The sequence below is a fragment of the Yarrowia lipolytica genome, chromosome 1D (assembly GCF_001761485.1).
Source record: "Yarrowia lipolytica chromosome 1D, complete sequence".
NCBI classification, from domain to species: Eukaryota; Fungi; Ascomycota; class Dipodascomycetes; order Dipodascales; genus Yarrowia; species Yarrowia lipolytica.
In genome coordinates, this window is record NC_090773.1 from 3442405 (window position 1) to 3459347 (window position 16943).

The 16943-nt window shown below is 48.5% G+C and overlaps 6 protein-coding genes across 6 annotated transcripts; 1 reads left to right on the forward strand and 5 right to left on the reverse strand.

The window, feature by feature from the left end:
* Nucleotides 1-70: 70 nt before the first annotated feature.
* YALI1_D34446g (uncharacterized protein) lies at nt 71-2146 on the reverse strand (the record flags this gene model as incomplete). The annotated part of the gene is made up of 1 exon (XM_503299.2): nt 71-2146. The coding sequence occupies one exon, from the start codon at nt 2144-2146 to the stop codon at nt 71-73; it is 2076 nt and encodes a 691-aa protein (XP_503299.2).
* Nucleotides 2147-3493: 1347 nt separating this feature from the next.
* On the reverse strand, nt 3494-6274 carry YALI1_D34487g (uncharacterized protein; the record flags this gene model as incomplete). Its single annotated transcript, XM_503300.3, has 1 exon — nt 3494-6274. One exon carries the CDS (start codon nt 6272-6274, stop codon nt 3494-3496), a length of 2781 nt encoding a protein of 926 aa, XP_503300.3.
* A 1591-nt stretch (nt 6275-7865) lies between these two features.
* On the reverse strand, nt 7866-8372 carry YALI1_D34508g (uncharacterized protein; the record flags this gene model as incomplete). Its single annotated transcript, XM_503301.3, has 1 exon — nt 7866-8372. One exon carries the CDS (start codon nt 8370-8372, stop codon nt 7866-7868), a length of 507 nt encoding a protein of 168 aa, XP_503301.1.
* A 2119-nt stretch (nt 8373-10491) lies between these two features.
* YALI1_D34529g (uncharacterized protein) lies at nt 10492-12525 on the forward strand (the record flags this gene model as incomplete). Its single annotated transcript, XM_503302.3, has 1 exon — nt 10492-12525. One exon carries the CDS (start codon nt 10492-10494, stop codon nt 12523-12525), a length of 2034 nt encoding a protein of 677 aa, XP_503302.2.
* A 1806-nt stretch (nt 12526-14331) lies between these two features.
* Nucleotides 14332-14856, reverse strand: YALI1_D34573g (uncharacterized protein; the record flags this gene model as incomplete). Its single annotated transcript, XM_068282872.1, has 1 exon — nt 14332-14856. The coding sequence occupies one exon, from the start codon at nt 14854-14856 to the stop codon at nt 14332-14334; it is 525 nt and encodes a 174-aa protein (XP_068138973.1).
* A 390-nt stretch (nt 14857-15246) lies between these two features.
* Nucleotides 15247-16902, reverse strand: YALI1_D34594g (uncharacterized protein; the record flags this gene model as incomplete). The annotated part of the gene is made up of 1 exon (XM_503303.2): nt 15247-16902. The coding sequence occupies one exon, from the start codon at nt 16900-16902 to the stop codon at nt 15247-15249; it is 1656 nt and encodes a 551-aa protein (XP_503303.1).
* Between the last annotated feature and the right edge of the window lie 41 nt (nt 16903-16943).

Here is a 16943-nt window from a genome sequence, read left to right on the forward strand (position 1 = left end):
GTACGGTATGCACTATAAGAGTATACAAAGCATTATCATTAGCAATTTTGGCTGTTGTATTTTGTTATATTTACCAAGAGAAAGCCTCTTCATAATAATCGACCTTGGTACAATCCGTCGAATGAACCAGAGATAGTCGGATATCGTCGTTGAGAACAGGAGGGCCGCAGACCACCACAGCTGTAGTACCAGGACACCGTTCGACGTAGGCTGGCATTTCAGTAAGCATATCGGGTCGTCCATAGATGATATTGAGACGAGAAGAGTTAGTCAGTGAAGTAGACTTTTCAGAGTGTTTGGAATCAGACTCAGAACCTGTAGAAGCCAGAGCATTGGCACCACCGCCACCGGTGATATAGAGATTGACCTCGACTCTTGTATCTGCCAGAAGAGTGTCCAGTTCGGTTTTGAACCAGGTGAGACACGTATCATTCCGCACAACCCAGGTGAAGATGAGGTTCTTGGCTGTACTCTTTTGAATGACATCCACTGCGTACGAGTAAGTGGCAGTGATACCGATTCCTCCAGCAACGTAAATTGAGGAGTCGTACTTTCCAATGGGGTGCTTGGCACCATAAGGCCCCTCAATAAACGTTTTCAGTCGCCTGGATCCTCCACCTTTTGCCAGGAGGTTGGCTAAAGATAGAGTCTTGCCTTCTTTGGCCTTAAGAAGCACCGTCATCTTACCAGTCTCCAGAGCATAGGGGCTTTGATAGACGGTGAACGGGTGAGACTCCCAGAACTTACCGTTGAGAATGTAAATATAGACGTGAACTCCAGGGTAGATTTTCCACCAGTTGGAGTACTCCATCTCGGCCTTGACAATGAGCTGGTCTGAGTCCACAAGTTCAAAATCTCCTTTAACAACCCCTCCTGACCAGATGATGCGAGCGATTCTTGCTGCTCTGTCAAACGCCCAGACGGCAATAGTAGCGTAGACCCACTGCATCCAGCCAAGAGTAACACAGTGATACCACAGTCCCACAATAAAGGCCACAGCGAGGATGAGGTGGATGACAAGAAAAGTCTCGTACCACCTAGACCGGAAGAAATGCAAACCTTGGAACAGAATCAAAGAGCCACAGATGGTAGCTACTGTTCCCATGATCCAATAGAACTGTGAAGCTGCCACGCTGAAGAAATCTCGTTGGAGATACGAGTAACAAATGGAGTGGATGACGGCATACAAAATCATGACTCGAGAGGTCCACCGGTGGTAGATGTTGAAGGTATCGAAAGACCAGCCTGTAAGCCACATGAAGAAGTTGTTTCTTCCTCCAAACAAAAACACAATGGGTACCTGGGTGAAAGACATGATTCCAGTTCGGTCGGCAATGTATCGTGCCAGCTGGTCTCCATGGGCTTTCCAGTAAAAGTTGGGTGTGAACAGATTGTACTGAGTGAACAAGAAGATGAAGGCCATAATCAGGTATCCAAGGACCACGAGAGCCTGCATTCGGGTAGGAGTACACATACTGATGAAGCCTCCCAGATATCCTCCTGCAGGCTGGCAGTGTTTGTATCCCCACAGAGCAGGCATAGAGACATGTTTTCTGAACCTGTGACCCTTGATTTTCTGGTAGAGTCCGAAAAAGGCATGTTTTCCGAGATTAGAGGCCATTCCAACCAGAAAGATTAACATCCACCATGAAAGAAGACCAGCTCCGTAGTAGGTTCCCAGATCCAGTTGTTTCAGGAATTCATGCACAGTAGGAAAGTATTCATCATAAGCAGTCTGATTGAAAGCGACAGGAGCATGAAGAACTGCAGAGGTGTTCTGGTTGGATACGGCATACTTGGTTCCGTTCTCGTAGACCTCCATCATGTCATCCATGGTGAGGTTGAGCATTCCCCGCTTGTTGTAGATCTGGATAATGTCCTTGTCCAAAGCCCGCTTCCATTGCTCATCATCGGGAAGAACGGCACGGTACCAGATGGCTCGAGTCTGAATGAACGGCTTGTTATCCCATCTCGATTGGTAGTAAGCTGCTCCAAAGCCTTTAACAGGCTTGAAATCAAAATTGAACTTGCCAGTAGCTCCCTGAACAGTACTGGTGACGAGAAGGACATGATCACCAGGATGATCTCTGTAAGCAGTTACCAGGGTGACCAGAAAAGCAACGGCGAGAAGAAGGGTGAACTTCATGTTGGTTTTGACGCTCAGTAATCGATCTGCCCTTCCGTCGGCCCCTGTACGACTTTATAAACTGACACAAGTATCCAAGCTCTGGGCGTCACCCATTCCCGTCTTGGCAGGGCCTCCGAGGCTAGGCGCATGCCAAGACAAGGCACCGTGCCTGTCCCCTGATTTTATCCTTCTCCAGAGATTCTTTTGGGTTTTTCAGCTAATCAGATAAATCAATCTTTTCCATCAATAGGATTAGATCGTCATCTCAACCTTGTGTATCGGATGCAACATCGGAACCACGGAACTGAAAATGAACATTTTTAGCGAGTTATGTAAGAGTATACAATTGGGGGGTTCTGCAATATCTGTTCCGGGTTGACCTTGGTGGTCGAAGCAGCAACAGCGCACAATGGTCAATAATATACTCCAGTTGGCACCGTGGTGAAGCTGACCGCATCCTCCGTACACACTACTATACCAATCCCGGTACGTACACACTGGCTTCAGTGATCCTCGCAATTTTTTTTCAAATACTAATCAAACTAAGATGTGATTCAAAGCATCAATCCACATGACAATGTCCTACTTGCAAGTCCCTGGCTGATGGACATGGTGCCAATGCAGTTGATACACACACCAGGGATGATTGGTGATTGGAGGACACTTGTGTGTCATCAACCTGTCACCAGACAAAATTCACCGTCCGAAATCTTGAAAACATCGACCCAAAGAAGTCTACTACTCACTTGTAGTACAAGTACATACTCGTATCGTACCGAATGTACCGAAGTTGTGCCGTATATAACCTCCTCGTGCATTGTCTCAAGTGTACTGCGCCATCTACATGTATGTATACACCTTGTTTTGTAGCTTATTTTTTTTTTTGGTTCTCGCGACTCAAAAGTTGCTCATCAATGGCGCATTCTGACTTTTTGGTAAGATCTTGAGTGGAAGTAATGACTTTTGGTGACCAGGGATGGAACCTGAGACACCGATAGAGATACATATATAGATACAACTCTGGGTCATGACTGGTACTGTGGGTGTGAACCGTAAGACCTCCATCAGATAACATCGTGTGAATGACAGGACTGAGGAGGGCAAAATTCAATCGAATATTACCTTTATACTCAATATACAGCCAGATGGTGGTTCTTGTTTATGCCTCACCTACGGCCAATCGTCTCCATTACGCCAATTTGCTCCGGTCGCTGCTGCATTATTTCCCATTGAATCAATCGTACGACATCCTTGTACCGGTACGAGTACTGTACTGTACCGGGACTTGTTGTCCGTTCCCCATCTACGGTAGGTTATTCCCGTTCTTTCGTAATCTACAATAACTTATCTATAACATACATACAGCTAGAACTCCCAGTCCTCGTCCGCACTCTGAATGGCCCACTGGAACTTGTCCCGTAGGGTCTTGGTGAAGAGCTTCTCAATGGGCACGTCGTACTTTTTGCTGAACTTGACTGTCAATCTAGGATCAATATAGTTCATTTTCGAGGTGCCCAGCGCCACAGACGAGTTGTCTTCCTTGTCCTTGAGCTGCATTCGCATCGTGGTTACCCGGGTCTCCAGCTTCTCTACCTGGGCACGTAGCTTCTCCACAGTTCCCTTACCCTCGACCTTGTTGGATTTGATCTCCTTGAGATACTGCTTGTTAGTGTCGGCGAGGTCCTTGAGCTTGGCGTTGAGCTCGGACTTGGGCTTGGGCTTTTGTTTCTCGGCCACCAGCTTCTCGTTGTCCCGCTCAAACTTCTTTGTCCATCGCTCCGAGTCCTTCTCAAGAAGTCGATTGGCACAAGCAGTCTTCTCCTCCTTGGACAGCTCGTCGAGATCCTCAAACAGCTTGGGCTCCTTCTTGAGCAGCTTTGGTTCGAGATCTAGCAACATTCGCTTGTGACGCCACTTTTGCCACACCACCTCGTTGATTCGGTCTTCAATCTTGCCAACCGACTCGCCGTGCGTCTTGGACACGGTCTTTTGATGGTTACACAGAATGGCAACGGCTCGGTTGGCAGCATTGAACTTGACGAGCTTCTCAGCGACAGTTCCCTCGTTGGGAATGAGAGCCAGCTGGTCATCCATGGTCTTGGAAGCGTTGTAGGTTCGGAAAACCTTGGCGGTGAGACCAGGCATGTAGTTCTGCAGATGCTTATTAAGCACAGAAGGGTCCAGACGGTCAAAGATATCATCTCCAACCTTCTTGGGGGCCTTCTTGAAGATGCGCAGGTTCTTGAACACTTGAGGAGACACTTCGACCTCCTGGTGGTACCGAATGGAGTCCTTACCGAGGAAATCAAACTCCACGATGTTTGGCGGAGAGAGAGTAATGTGTTCGTATCGAAGAGAACAACAACCCACAGTGTCGGCCTCATCGTCTCCCTTCTCTCCTCCAGCTCGCAGAGCCAACACATCAATCAGGTACATGGCTGTGGCTCTCTGACGTTCAAACATGGCCTCTGATTTGAGCTCCTTCTCGTAGTCCTTTCGGATGGTAGCGACGTGTTTCTTGAGCTCTCGGGCTTTCTCAAACTTCTTGTAGTCGGACATTCCCTTGAGAGACGAATTTGCAGCAAACAAGACATACTTGATGGAGTTGTTGATGTTCTCGTGCCACATGGCAAGCCATGCAACCGAATTGTCGTGTCGCACCTCCCCCCACTTGTGTCCAGCAGGAGGCTCGGGCACAGGAACGCCCTTGCCAATGTTGATGGTGATTTGCTCGGGCATGACTCGACGCTTGAGCTTACCAGTCTTGGGGTGGGCTCCTCGGCCACGGAATAGACCCGGAGGCTCGATTCGGAAGTTGCCAACCTGTTCCTTTCGGCCGTTGAGCAGACACACTTTGAAGGGCTCCTCGATCTTGTCTCGCTCGGCCTTGATTGCCTTCTTCTCCGCGGCGCTCATGGCTTTCTTCTCCTCCCGCATCTTTTCAAAGTGAGCGTACATGTCGGAAAAGTCGCACTTGGAAAAGGCTTTGATTTGCACATTGTTACCATCCTTGTCCTTAGCGCCCCCGCTCTCCTTGAGAACCGCCTTGAAGTCGTTGAAGAAGTTCTTCTGGAAAGTCGGGTTCTTGGCGTGGTCGGTTTCCAGCATGGCTCCAAAGAAGCCTGCAACCTCCTCAGCAGCATGGGGGAGCACCACAGGAGTTCCGTCGTACTTCATGAGCACATTTTTGGGCAATGGTTCGTATTCAGGAGGAAACATGACTCCCTTGTGCTCTAGAGTCTCCCACTTGATGGAATCGTCCTGGTTGTCATTCTCCCACCATTTGTACACATCTTCGGCCTCTTCGGTCTCCTCCTTCTTGATCTTGCCGTCGGCTCCGACCGTCTCCTTCTTGATGGTGGTTTTCTTGACCGTTTGCTGTTTCACAGGGTCCTTCTTGATGGTAGTTGTGGTGGTCTTCTTGACAGGGGCCTTTTTGGCATTGGTTGTGCTCTCTTTTTTAACCTTAGTGGTGGTGGTAGCCTTCTTCACCTTAGGAGAAGCCTTAGGAGTAGAGGACTCCTTCTTGACCTTCTTCACTACAGGCGCGTCGTCGTCGTCTTCGTCCTTCACTCGCTTGACAGTGGAGGGTCGAGAGGGAGGCATGAGGTCGTCCTCGTCATCCGAAGTGATGATCCTGGCAGGCATGGTTGTGAGTAGTCGTGAAACAGGTCGGTGAACAAATCGATTAATAGGTCGATTGACAGATCGAATCAGAGGGCGAAGCGGACAAAGAATCGGGACCCGTCTGATCAAAAACACGTTGATTTCTGCGTTTCGCGGCCGTCTGAAGCTGAGAGAGGAAGAAAAAAAAAAAGAGAAAAGAGAGAAGCAAAAGTTTCGCGACGCGCACTGCAATGTATCGGACCTCTCTATACCGCCAGCTTTTAAAGTTGGGCTGCTAGTGTAGCATGATACACTGTCGGAAGCTGTTCTTAGTGCTTCCCCAGTGTCCAGAATGGGTTTAGCGAGAGGCTGGAAATCACAAGAAACGGAGCATTTGCCATTTTTTGTTTTCCCCGGTAAAATTTTGTCTACACCGCTGTGTATTTTCTCATCCGACACCGTCAGCTCACAGCAAGTAAGAGTAACTTTTACAACGCAAGTCTGGAAGCCTGACAGATAGACATTGCCAGTGCATGGCATATATTGTGTTGTTTCATCAGATAAGACCAGATCACGTGATTAGACATAGATTAGGAGCAAACAAACCTACCATTGTCCCCATCAATCAATTGAAATCGTTCCCAGCCCTTCTCATCATCTCATTGCGAACATTCTTCAGTTGTTCTGTCACTGCATGACTTCAAACTTTTTTGGCATTACTGTAGCTAAATGCCCAACACGACAATAGCCCTGCCTGGGAGGAGTGATGTTGTGAAGGGAAGATTCCCGTTGCCGCCGTTTCACCACAGCAGAAGTATTATGTAAGCTGTCTTTGGTTGATTAGTCAGAACAATCTATTTTCCATCTCCCATATCCATACGCATTCTGGGATGTGTGCCACCTCCTCGGTTGCGTTTTACCCCTCAAAACAGTCGCCTGTACGTTATGGTTGTGCCACGTACTCGATTTTGACTATGTTCAAATAAGGTTTCCAGCAGTGGAGGGAGACATAGCAAAATGCTTGTGGAGAGTGATTGGTTGAATATATTCGACTTTGGGGTGTCTGCATCATTGTAATTCTTGTTTTTACACGTGGCTATGTTTTTTCCGCATCAAAATCCCGCCACATGAGAGATTTTCAGTCCTGTTATCCACGTCCATATTTTCGATATGCGCTCAACAAAGTGTAGCCACAGTGCATATTGGTGTGGTGTGGTGTATAGTCTTCCCGTCATACACCAGTGCCAGGATGTGTTATCTGTGGTTGCAAATGGGGGCCCATTATTGGTCCTGTAGCAATGTCCTAAGTAATGTGTCAAGTAAAAAACTAACAAATTTTGTCCTCATTCAGACTTGGATTCGGTGACATTTCGACATCAAGCCGATGGCACAGTGGAATGATGGTTGTTGGTTGTCAAAGACAGAGTCCTCTTTATCCATTGTGAGCGTCTACTTGTATTAAGGAAAGCACTGTTCAATGTCCACCTAATGTGAACCAGCTCTAACTAATCTCAAACAACCTCCAGCGGATGACCGAGAGAATGTAAAGAACCACCTTGGTGATATCATAGTCTCATTACGACAGAGATTGCAGTTGATGAGGGTTTCCTTTACCATGAATGTATCAACAAGCTGTCAAAGTACACAGCTAGCTACGATTACTCACTCCCCCAACCACTACCGCTTTACCGACAAGCAGTACTTGTAGTCTACGAGTACAGTATGTACTTTTCTATCATGTTTGGTTCAGTATTATATGATGTTATTTTCTTTGAGATCTCGAACCGCGACCTGAAAGCACCTGAGCAGATATTGCCCAATGATACCCGCTGACTTACTCTTTCATCACTGAAGCTACAGATGCTATAAGTATGGTAGAGTAGTGATAGCGCAATCAAGTCGACGTCGAGTCCTGGCCTTGTCTCGTCTTCTTGTATTTCCTCGCAAGTTACCCTCACCAAGTCACCCTTACGAGTACGACCTGAATCAGCTGTTGCACCACCATTAGTAGCTCCATTGTCTCATTCTCGAGAAGAACGACCTACGCTGTTGTCCACCCTACCTACGGTCAGTCTTTTCCGCAATTCAGGTCCAGCTTTTGTCCACTCCTGACCTTTCGCCAGTATTACCGTTATTGTATAGCCAACCACTCTGGGGCATAATTCAAGTCAAACTGCAGTTTCGTCTCGAATGTCTCGATAAACTCGACATCCAAGTCTCCCTTGCCCGCCGCGAATCTTGAATACTCGTCAAAGATGCCCGCCAGACACCAGCCCTGCAGAATCTTTCGCATGACGCCCACCAGCACGCCTATTCTGTGCTTGCCCTTGTTGGAGTGCACCAGAATGGGGAAGTTGCGTCTGTCCAGCAGAATCTGAAGAGCCTGTCTGATGGCCTCGGGGTCGTTTTCCACAAAAGGCTCCTTGGCCGAGTTCACATGGAAGTAGTGGAGTGTGATTCCCTCGCTCTTGGCCCACTCAATGTAGTCCTGGTTGTCGCCAATGTCTCTGTCGCCAAAGTAGATGATCGATTTGAGATCCAGCTGGTTGAGGAACGGGTAGTTGATGGGCAGGGGATGACCAGACCGGTATATTCCGTCCGCCACAAAGGCGAAATTGAGTGGGGGTACTAGGACCATGTGTAGAGATGATGTTATGACTTAGGGTCCTTTCAGGCTATTGTAGGTGTTGTGGTGACCTCAGATAGAGGTTAGTAGAAGATCAGAGGTAAGTATCGAGTGTCTGTGGCACTCTTAATCTGTCAGTCGCTCGAAAGACTTGCTTTGCTGTTATCTGGTCGATGTTAGTGGTTGTGTTGTTTAGTTGTTTGGTCGTATTGGAGTCTCACATCATGGCAATCCTGCATCACCATGCACGTTTTCGATTCAAGATGCATGCTTAGTAACGAGTACAAAGAACGACTCCAAAAAAAGTACTGTAGTGAAAGATTGTCAGTTTAGAGTGTCCAATGTGAAAGGGTCACTGCTACCTTTTTCACCATTTCTTCGGTCCAGAACTTGAGATAATAGTTTTGGACCATCTAGACGGTTTTAGTTGAGCTATTGGAGTAAGCTATTGTCATTTAGTCAGATAATTAGTTTAGACATTAGCCGAGCCGACACTAGAGAGAAGAGAAACACAGTGTTCGAGTCCATCCTTGAGGGGTCACGGCTATTACACCAATATTGACGCAGCCCAGGGCTTCCTCTTCTTCTTCTTTCAGCCGTGTATGTTTCACATTTCTATCATTATATAGCTATGAAGTGACTCTAACAGAGGGAGTACAGTACAGTATGTAGTGGTGTATCGACAACTTACTTCTACGCACGGTGTACTGGTCGCACCGTACACTCTTCAGTACTGTACATACTTGCAACGAGGATAGAGCCATAGATAACAACAATACTTGTACAATATGTGAAAGACGAATCATTGTCTTCCAGCCGTTCCTGTAGACTAACTATCAATAACCGATTTACCCCATATTTGCGGCTACAGTGCCACCTCCTCTCTGTCTCTCGATGCATCCCCTCATCTCATCGCCTCTTAACACTACAGTATACCCGCTCCTCCGTTCAATTCCTTAAGCCCGCATTTGAACCTTTTCTCTTTGGGTCTTTGCTTTTGGGGGAGCCACGTAACTCTCCGATTAATCCCGACATTCCCCGGTACGTTCCGACATCGGACTTCCCAATGGGGGAAACCAACGCGGTCTCACGAATGTGACACATGTGTGGATTTGGACGTCGTTTTTGGGGGTCCCAGCCGCAAAGGCCGTTATTTTTCCTCCGTTGTCAAAGCAACCACCTCGCGCGGATAATATCTCAACGCGCTGTAAAAAGGCTCGCCTAATGGGGCATCTTTTATTCTGACCACACAAGATCCCCTCATCCTTAACTCCGACGGGTCGGTTAAACGGTGATGACTCGTGAATCTAAAACTATGAGTCAAATCACGTGAGCGGTATCGGAGGAGGGAAACGACGAGGTTAGGATGGCCCTGGAGGTCTATATTTTGACCACAGGGTATAAAATCACGTGATGAACAAAATGCGAGTCTCAGCCTACATTTATCTCGTCTGGATTTTCCCCCATATCGTGTCTTCGTCTGCTCGTTCGTTCATATACAAAGTTCATTACCCCTCCTCTAGGGCTCACATGCATTTGGGGAGTGTAATGTGGGGCGTTACTTGTGGACCGATACAGGTGACTATGGGCGTCAGCTGGGGGGTCATGCCGACGTTTTTGTCGTGTGCTTATGAGTCCAATGTTTTATGACTCGTATCACCCGCTCGATCCCCCATTGAAATTACCTCAGAGGTGACAAATATCTCACTTGTGTGTATACTAAGACATGGACAACAAGGAAGTCTAGGTTTTTTAATTTTGCATAAGCTCTTTTTTCAGTTAAGCGGAGATAATAGGAATGAGGGGAGTGTGGATAGAGACCCAAGGTATTGTATCCGCTGGGCAACGTGGACGCGGAAAAACAACATCAGACTCATCAGATGACCCGTCGGATGACCCCCACGCCACAAGCACAATTTACCAGTCTCTCAGCACCCACAGTTGTCGTCATATACCTCCTCCACCACCTCGGCCCAATAAAGTTGACCCGAAAAATCTGTGAAATTGTCGAAACCTATTTTGGCCGACAATAGAGTGCACCTACTACCCACTACCCGGACCTTACATACCTACTTGTTCTGTGGTGTCCACGACTCAACTCTTCCTCACCTTCCGTCAGTACTACTCTCCAATGACGGACTTCGCCTCCAACGCATCGAAATCGGACGCCAATGGCGCGTACATGAACATTGACGACTTCGTCGAGGCCATTGCTCCTCAGTCCGAGGACTACTCGAAAATCAGCCGAAACAGCTACGCCGTGCTGTTTGAGGTTGCTGATCGAAAGAAGACCGGCAAGGTGACCGAGGCCGACTGGAACGCGTTTGTGTCGCTTCTGGGCCAGCCCGACGCCGAGTACCAGATTGCATTCAAGCTATTTGACACCCAGAGACAGGGCGCCGTCAACTTTGACGACTTTGTCAAGACCTACGACGAGCACAAATCCGAGGACGCATTGCCGTTCGACTGGACCAGCAAATGGGTGTCTCTTTACGCCGGCAAGCCCGACAACAGAACCCCCATGTCGTACCCCATGTTTTCCCAGATGCTCAGCGGTCTTCTTGGTGAACGTGTGAGACAGGCCTTTGGCCACTACGACCCCAATGGCACCGGATTCATCGATCGATTGCAGTTCGAGGAGATCATTCGAAAGGCCGCTTCCCACAAACTGTCGGATAAACTCCTCAACAATCTCCATGTCGTGTGTGACGCCAAGGTGAATGGTAACGACACCAATAAAATCTCGTACGCACAGGTCCGAGCCCTGCTCAATGTGATCCGACACGCCGATCTCATCGACAAACTTACCGTTGTGGCTACCAAAAACAGCCCCGACGGCCAGGTGGACCGAATCCAGTTCATGGACGCCGCCAGCAAGAACACAAAGGGCTCTCTGCTGAGTCCTCTGGAAGTTGACATTCTTTTTAAGCTGTCATCTCTGGGCGATTCGCCCTCCCTGAGCAGCGAGAAGATCTCCGTCGAATCATTCAAGCAGGCGTTTGATCCTCTTTGGCTGTCGCCCGAGGCACGGTACGCCAAGAGCCTCGGAAAGAAGGTGGACGCTGCCAAAAACGCGCTCACCTCGCCCCACACCTTTCTCGGAGAAGTGTTTGAGTCCGTCTACAACTTTTCTCTGGGAGCTATGGCTGGGGCCTTTGGAGCTACTGTCGTCTACCCCATTGATCTGGTGAAGACCCGAATGCAGAACCAGCGAGCCTCGACTCCTGGCCAGCAGTTGCTTTACAAGAACTCGTGGGATTGTTTTAAGAAGGTTATTGCCCGTGAGGGACCTCGAGGCCTCTACTCTGGTCTGGGACCTCAGCTGGTCGGTGTGGCACCCGAAAAGGCCATCAAGCTGACCGTCAATGATCTCGTGCGAGGCAAGGCCGCCGATAAGAACGGAAACATCACCTTGCCCTGGGAAATTATTGCTGGTGGAACCGCTGGTGCCTGCCAGGTCGTCTTCACCAACCCTCTGGAGATTGTGAAGATTCGACTCCAGATCCAGGGAGAGGTTGCCAAGCACACCGACGCCCCCAAGCGATCTGCTATCTGGATCGTGCGAAATCTGGGTCTCGTGGGTCTCTATAAGGGTGCCTCGGCGTGTCTGCTGCGAGATGTTCCCTTCTCGGCCATCTACTTCCCTACTTATGCTCATCTCAAAAAGGACTACTTCGGCGAGGGTCCCAACCACAAGCTCCCCATCTGGCAGCTGCTGGTGGCCGGTGCTGTGGCTGGTATGCCCGCTGCTTACCTGACTACTCCCTGTGATGTCATCAAGACCCGTCTCCAGGTCGAGGCACGATCCGGCGAGACTTCATACACTGGCCTGAGACACGCCTTCTCAACCATTCTGCGAGAAGAGGGTCCCGCTGCCTTCTTCAAGGGAGGAGCCGCTCGAGTGCTGCGTTCGTCACCCCAGTTCGGTTGCACATTGGCTGCCTACGAGATGCTGCATAACCTGCTGCCTCTGCCCGGCCACGGAGCTTCCACCGAGGCAGGATACAAGGTCCCCTCCTCCTCCGATATCCCCCAGTCTCCCGTGCACCACATTAGATCTAGAAACGCCCTCAAGATTCTGTTGGATATCGACGAGAACTTCGGCAAGCCGGGTACTCTGACTCCTGAGCGAGCTGCTCTTATTCCTGGTCTGAAGAAGGATTAGGAAGTATGTATATGATTTATGACTGACACAACAAGTGGCGAGCGTAGCGAGATCTTGAATGATAATCGCATGAAAGAAAATCTATACGGGTGCAAATAATGGTTGTAGAGTGCGTGATTTGGGTTAAGAGGACGTGAAGCAATAGCTCCAGGAGTCTTCGTGGCAACTACCTGGTTAGTCTTTTGGGCGTTGAACTGGACAAATTGATTCCTTGGTCCAGTTACTGTAAGTACTGGTACATACCGTACCTGATATTCACCGCCAGAACCTTGACACGAGATTTTATACCTCCACAATGCACCATCTTGCAATGGCCTAGAGGACTTGGTCAAGTCGAGAGGAGTTCGAGAGTTCGATCTGTGAGAGGCATACAGCCATATTGCGGCAACAGTATGTTTTTTGCCAAGTGTCATATATTCTTTATGTTATACTTACTGTTCATTTGAGTTCCGAGAAACTTCATATGCAGAAAAAAAATAAAAATGCAGAGCCTGGCATGTATGAGTCTCGTACCAAGTAGCATGGTTCTTGTCTGTTTGGACTCGATCACAAATATCCCTGGCGACACAAATAATACAACTACTGTAGGTACTTTGCTGACACTTTATTTGAGCATTCGAATCACGTCCCAAGCACGGTCACCTTGCACAACCACCTTGCCCCCAAGCCCTCTACGTAAAATGCTCCTTGTCGCCGGAATACGACAGAAATATGCTTAATCTGGTGTCCGTGGAGACTACAGTATTTAGTTGGCCAGTAGTTGTTTCTTTGTTCCATTCTAGTTGCGCGAGACTGGGAGTTTGAAATCCTGGGCTGGTGGGCTAGAGGACCAGATTGTACGTACTGCACTGCTGGTCCTGATATTTTTGTCTGGTCTCTACAATCAATAATTATTGTCAGATACGATGAATATTACTTCTGGCGATCAGGCGTGATATTATTATCACCGGTATGTACTGTACACTGTGAAGCACAACGCAGATAAAAACGGTCGAACCAAACCACTTATGGAGGTGGTATAATAACCGGTGGAATAAGCCAGTATAGTAGCTATAGTTCGCGTACATTACAATATCTTATAGTCTGAGGGTAAAGTAACTACAGTAATTACAAGTACCGGTACAAGTGCAGGGATGTCTGAGCGATGCAGTGTGGCTTGCCACGGCGACTACTGTGTTCTACCGAAAACTGGATATCGAAGCAGTGACGCTTTTTACCACAGAACTTCTTTCCACTTGTAGTTATTTCTTTTGCTGAGACTCGAATGACACTCTCTTGGTGTCAAATCATACAGCTACTCGTACCTACTGGACTGTAAGCATTCATCAGATAACAGATGTCACTATCATACTGCCAGTCAATGGTCACCGAAGGAGTACACACCTCATGATACAGTCTTAAATATAAGATCTAAGAATGTTTCTACTACAATGTTTCTACTACAATGTATCTACTACAATGTATCTACACTGTCCTATTATACAGATCACAGAGTTCGAGCTAACAATGGCCCGTGTCTATAGACCAAGATCCGGGCGCTTTAGTGTTTGTTTATTTCCGCTAATTACTTATCCCGTTCGGTTGACGCAGATTGATGCACCTAGACGTCAATCTGCGTGTAGTGGAGGTGAAAGATTGAAGCTGCTGTGCGTACTGTACCGTACTTGTACTTGTAACTGCAGAGTGATAGGCTGTTAAGTGGAATTCAAACAGAATACGCATGTGTCGCATGTTTCACTTGTCTCCATAGTGTGTGTGTGTGTGTGTGTGTGTGTGTCCACCGATCTGCTCACCCGTTGACTGTGACTACACCACCCCACTGGCATGTCTCTTCAACACACCGACAACCCTCTCGGTCCTCTCTCTTCCAAAAGGCATGCTGAAAATCCCCCGAATATCCTCTTCTCTCAACCCTTCAAGGTCGCGTGGCAGCTCCCCTTCAGGAATGTCTCGCACTAGCTCTCCCAACCTTCGCACCAAGGCTTCCTTTTCCATGTAGTATCTGGCCGCTAGCCGGATTAGCTGCGGCTCGTGGTTGATGGCCTTGAACATACTACTGCGGATATGTGACAGCCGGGAAACACACAGCTGGATGTACTCCTCTTTGGTCCGCAGTAGATGCGCGAGCTTGTCTGCTTCTCCTGACGAACAAGAGACCCGGTACGGCAACAGCTCTGTTTGCAACAGCTGTTTGAACTGCCAGTCCAGAGATTCGATCATATCACACTCGTCCGGGGAGTCTTGGTGGTCGCAAAAGTAGTCGTTTTTCGGGTCATTAGAAGGAGGGTTGCGCTCAAGCTCCTCGCAGAGAGCGTATATCTGTAGGTCCATGGTCAGTAACGATTCTTCATTCTCCGCACCCAGTTATATACATCCGTTATATTAATACTTACTCGTATAAAAAGTAAGATATTAACAGACTAAAAAGGCCGAGTCTCCATGTGCATCTTAGAACGAGTCTAGAAGCTCGAGTAGACAGGGGCGGTCCTTTTTGACAGCTTCTGAGTTCGTAGGGGGATTTTCTGTCGCGCAACTTTGCCTGGGTTAGACATCCCACGTGGCGTGGCGGGGGTCACAATATGGGCCTGCTGGTGTAGATGCCGTGCCTTGTGTGCCTTCTGAAACGGCCCTAGAGATCGGAGCTACCTACAAGTCAAGCTGCTAATAACGGTGGTATGGTACAGAGACTAATAAATATAATTATGAAGGGGCGGGTGGAGCCTAACTGGAGCTGAGGAACGCCGCTTTGGCGGTGGTAAAAGTGCCCTTGTTGGGCTCTCCATCTTCACTAGGCAGAACTCTCATGTAGCTGGGACACGAAGGGGCATCGCTGCTCAGACTGTAACCTCGGAGGGTCACCATGGCATCGTGGTAGTGCACAAAGTCGGAACCAATGATCATAGGGACAGGAAGACCGTCGACAATAACAAAGCGGTTGATCTTTAGATGGCCAGAAGGGAACCACAGTGGCAGATTCAACACAGACTCGAATCTAAGAGGACCACCGCCGCTAGGAATGTACTCGGCTGACTTTAGTTTGGTAACCTGATCACCCAGACCAAGATTTTCCACCACGCTCTTTTTGATGCAACACGCAAACGTACCAGTCGATACAAGGGCCTTCAAGGCAGGAGCGTCTGCAGAAAAGCCAATGTGGACGTGACAATGGGGAGCATCGAGATCCAGTTTAGTGGGATTTCTAATAGCCCGAGTAAGAGACGCACAAACAATAGCACCATCGGATGTCTCTCCAGCCACGTAGTCATCCATTTCGTGCTGCGGACACCCCGTAGCCACCTCGTCGATAATGACATCAGTGGAGCCTGGACAGGAGCTATCATTGCACTGTTCCATTTCTCCCAGCTCTATAGTCTTGACAGGACGCGGCTTTTTGTTTTCTGCCAACCGCTTGTCATAAATCTCCTTGTCAAACTCTTTCATCAGATAATCGCACCGAGCCTCATATGCATCCAGACAGTCGGCCACCCTCTTTTCGTATGGTGCGTCACTGGTATCTATATCTTCGGGCATGCAAAAGTATTGTCGGTCGTAAGGCACTAGCAGGAAGATGGCCTTAAGCACGTCAGCTCTGTCAGTCTCATCAAATGGCTGGACTGCCTCCACTGCATTCAACCAGCCTCTCACGTGGTTGAAAAAACGTCTATGTTTGCCCCACTGCAGCCGTATCTCGCCCAGGCACTCGTCCAGGTACAGAAGATAGTCGTACTTGCACGTGAAGAACCGGAACCGCTCCACAAAATGCAACTTGACTTCTGACCACGGCATCTCGCTCGTCACCTGCTCGTAGTAGTGTCTGAGACATGGCGTTCCCTTGAGCCCAAACGTCTTTTCCTTCTTGCTGATTATCGTGAGAGTGAACTGCGCAGCAATGGCCTGGTTGGAATGGTGCAAGACGTCAAACAGATTCAGTTTGAGTCTCTCATCAAGATATGTCGGGTTGTATCGTTTTTGAATCTCTTCATAGATGGCCAAAAATAAGCCTGGCTCGTGGCATCCGGGCACAAACTGAGGGATGCCCAGAAGCTTGAGATCATGGGCACTGTAGTGACAAACAGAGCTGTGGAATCCAAACGAGGTTATGGAGGCATTGTGCTTGGAGGAGAGATCTTCGGTTTGGCAGTAGTAGTTGAGAGAAAGTACCTCCTCGGCTCCTTGTCGGACAGCTTCGTCTGTGTCACTCGATCTGATGCCTGCCACGAGGGTTCCATGAGGAAGCAATGCCGCTTGATATTTGGCACGTTCCTCGGCAGAAAGACCCTCGGGGTAGGCCATTTCCTGCTTCGTGGCACCTGTAGACGTTGTCGATGACGTGGCTGTTTTGACGCGGTTTTTGTTTTTATTCTTGGGTTTCGCCATTGTGTCACAGTGTGGTAGATGTGTATTAGTGTCGAACCCTG